The 3,662-nt window shown below is 31.0% G+C and overlaps 1 protein-coding gene across 1 annotated transcript; it reads left to right on the forward strand.

Moving 5' to 3' along the window:
• Positions 1-3,191: 3,191 nt before the first annotated feature.
• On the forward strand, positions 3,192-3,662 carry LOC131614128 (uncharacterized). Its single transcript, XM_058885755.1, has 2 exons — positions 3,192-3,344; positions 3,477-3,662. The coding sequence occupies exons 1-2, from the start codon at positions 3,192-3,194 to the stop codon at positions 3,660-3,662; spliced, it is 339 nt and encodes a 112-aa protein (XP_058741738.1).

Genomic DNA, 3,662 nt, shown 5'->3' on the forward strand with positions numbered 1-3,662 from the left:
TGTCATCTCAAATTTATGATTGACAATAAAATTTCACTCTAAAAAAACCAGTAAAATATAAAAATTCGGTAGTATATTTTAAAAATCTGGTATATATTTTTACTGACCTAGAAGTACAATTTGCATTTTTATCAGAATTTTAAAAGTCCATATGAATTTTTACCAAATTTAAAAAAAAACGATATGATTTTTTAGTGATTTTTTTAAAAAAATCTAGTAAAATGCAAATAACTTGGATATTTTAAAACATTCAAATATTTTCCAAATATTTTGAAAATCTGGTATACCAAAATTTTTAGCCCACCTCTAAATAATTTGTTAGTTCAAATCAACATGCTATCCTTATGTGCGCCTGAGGTGGATGGTTCTTCTACATATTTTACCCAATTCTTACCATTAACTTTGTATGTTTTACTTACATCTTTTTGTATCTTTTGAAAGTTTAATTAGGTTATGGTATCTTTTAGAAATTTTAAATCATTCATTATATGTTTTAATTGATAGATAATTCCCTCATAGACCGAAGTGTTATCATGGACACAATCTACTAGAAGACAACATGGTATAATTGTTGTTACCGTTCATTTAGATATAGCACATGGGCAAAAAGGGATGGAAGATAAATGAATTATGGATTGTGAGAGAGGAGGAAAGTATAAGAACCTGAATACCTCTTAAGGCACTAATAGTAGAAGAGTGAAATGTCTATTTATGTTGAGATATGCGCCAAACATATTTAGTTGGAATGTAACTATTAGATATGGTATTCATAACCATGAACTAGATCAGGATTTAATGAGTCATGGCATATTAGGCCATTTAAAACCTCATGAAAGACAATTTCTGAATGAAATGAGAAAGTAGAACATGGCGTCGAGATTCATAATTGCCTCTTAGAAATGATACCAAAATTTTAGTAAATTCGGTAAAACTTCATGATTTACCCAAAAAAAAAAACCGGTATATTGGATCAAAAATCTGCTAAAAAAACCGGTATATATGAGTAAAATTGGTAGGTTGTGTCCCATAAGCTTGGTTTTGTACAAAATTAGTTTAAATTAAGAAAAATTTAGAAAAAATAAATTGAGATAAATTCTAAAATAAGTTTATAAAAGAAGATATAATTCATCTTTTAAATTTTTTTTTAGACAAGTTAGAACTAAAGAAATTCGATATGATATTAGAATTTATCTATTCCATGTTAGATTCATTGTTATAGTCATCTTATTATTAAACTAATATAAAACAATTGAATCATTTTTATATAATTTCTCTATTTTTTGGACTCAATGATATTTCTCAATAAATATCACTCCCAATTTTAAAATCACATCAATTTTAATATTAGAATTATGTTTGATTAAACAAAAGTATTGTTTTGAATTGACAATAAAATATAATATAAATTTATAAAATGAGCATTTTTCGTCTACTTATAGGGATCTGTTTAAAAGAATCCCTTTAAAGTCAGAATAAAATTTGATATTAATTTAGTCAAATACAAAATTATTTGCATTTAATTTGATTCGAATTTGAGAATTAGAGAAGAATTCATTTTCTTAAAATCTAACTTTCATCACTAAACAAACATTAAAGGTTATAAAACGAGTCATTGACCACTTTAAAAATAATTTTATAATGTATGTTAAAACAGTTGGTAATTATTGTTAATATGTAATTATTTGTGTCTGTAAATGCTCGATTCTACAGAGTCGAATTAGTGTGTATTCGACATAGTCACATATAATTTATATAATAGATGTATCTGTTGGATTCAATAGAAAATTGAATACAGCCGATCAAAGTATGTATTAATTGATTATTTTGAGAATTGCTTGTTGTGCAAGTAATCTATTTATAAATAGGGAGGTACCGTATTCTTATAAAGAAGTACTCCCTCCGGTCTCAATTATAAGCAAACATTTAATTTTTAGATTCATTCAACAATCAATGTATTTAGTCTAATAATAGACTAAATACATTAATTGTTGAATGAATCTAAAAATTAAATTTTTGCTTATAAATGAGACCAGAGGGAGTAGAATAGAGACACTAGTACAAAAAGAACAATATGATTTAAAAATTTACACCCGATATTCTAAAAACGGGTGTAAATTAGAAACGTGATGGCAATTTTGTAAATAAAGTTTCATTTTAAGGATTAACATGTGACAAATTACACTCTATTTATTAAAAATCAGGTGTAAATTAAAAATATTATTATAATCAGATATCAATTACTCCCATTAAATTTAAAAAGGGTGTAAATTTAAATTGTTTAAAAAAATTATTTAACTTCATAACTCAACTCGACACCCCAAATGAACATACCCACAATCTTTAAACATTTGTTACATTGACGCATCTAAACCTGCAAGAGAGTCAGTCTCCAACATACAACTTCACTTGCCTCGATATTCAGATCGTAGCACCGCAACATACAGAACCCATCATCCATCTGCAGCACATCGACACAACTTTATCCTTCAAGCAGATTCAACAGCAACCACGGTGCATCAACAACAGAAGCACAACCTACATATCCTCCAATCTTCAATGCAATCGCAAACACCGACGCGAGCTTCACCTCACGGACCACATCATCATCATCATCGGCAAAAACGAAAACTGACACACACAACTGCAACGATTCCAGAACACAGGTGAGCTCAACGCAGCAACGTTATTGATCATCGTTATCTGATTCAATCTACAATAACAATTTAGGACGCTTCTATATAACTTTATGATTCTTTTTTCTTGTAATTTCTCAACAATTTGTTTATGCTAAATGTAAAGTTAATAGGTAAATTTGAACTTTCAAATGTGAGAGATGGATGCATGGAAAGTGTTTGTAAAAATGTCTCTTTGAACTTTGAAGGACTTCTTCATATACACCTTCTGCAAGGAAAGGATCTCGACCTGCTCATTGTCATTTTTCTTTATAATAATGGTTCTCTTTATGGTAAATGATACTCTGACTTATACTTCAAATTCTTCCTTGAAAGGTCCAGATCACATTTTAATATTTTCCAACTCTATAATAATTTCAGCTTGAGTAGGTGGGTGGAGTGAGGAAGTGCAAAATATAATGCTTAATAATCTCTACCATTTATATATCTCTATATATAAACACAGACCTATACATGTATCTATAGCTTAACATTGTTGATTTCTCATATTTCTTTCCTATGGATGTGTTATTGTTGTTACTGTCTCTATTGGTTGCTTTCCTAAGCTTGAATGTAGTTGAGAGCCGAAAAAAACCGGCTGAGGAGCACTATGTTGAGTACTGTGCTATGAGCTGCAGAGCTTACAGTGCCTTAGTGACGGAGTTTAGAGCGGTTGGCGATGGACAAACTTCGAACACACAAGCCTTTAGACGGCGGTAGATCATCTGAGTCAGTACATCTATGTGAATATGCAAATGTAATGTACTTGAAGTGCTTTGAATGTTGATGGGAGAAAAAGGACAGAGACATATGGGACCACCTCCTCCTGGACAGATGTTGAGAGGACCTCCTCCACCTCGTCCTGGAATGCAACAGCCGCCACGTCCCGGCATGCCTCCTCCTCCTGGAAGTGGTGTTCCAGCGTATGGTCCACCCCGGCCTGGCATGCCTCCTCCACCAAATGCTCCAAATCAACAACAGCAAAATTGA

Source organism: Vicia villosa, linkage group LG6, assembly GCF_029867415.1.
Source record: "Vicia villosa cultivar HV-30 ecotype Madison, WI linkage group LG6, Vvil1.0, whole genome shotgun sequence".
In the NCBI taxonomy this organism is placed as follows: Eukaryota; Viridiplantae; Streptophyta; class Magnoliopsida; order Fabales; family Fabaceae; genus Vicia; species Vicia villosa.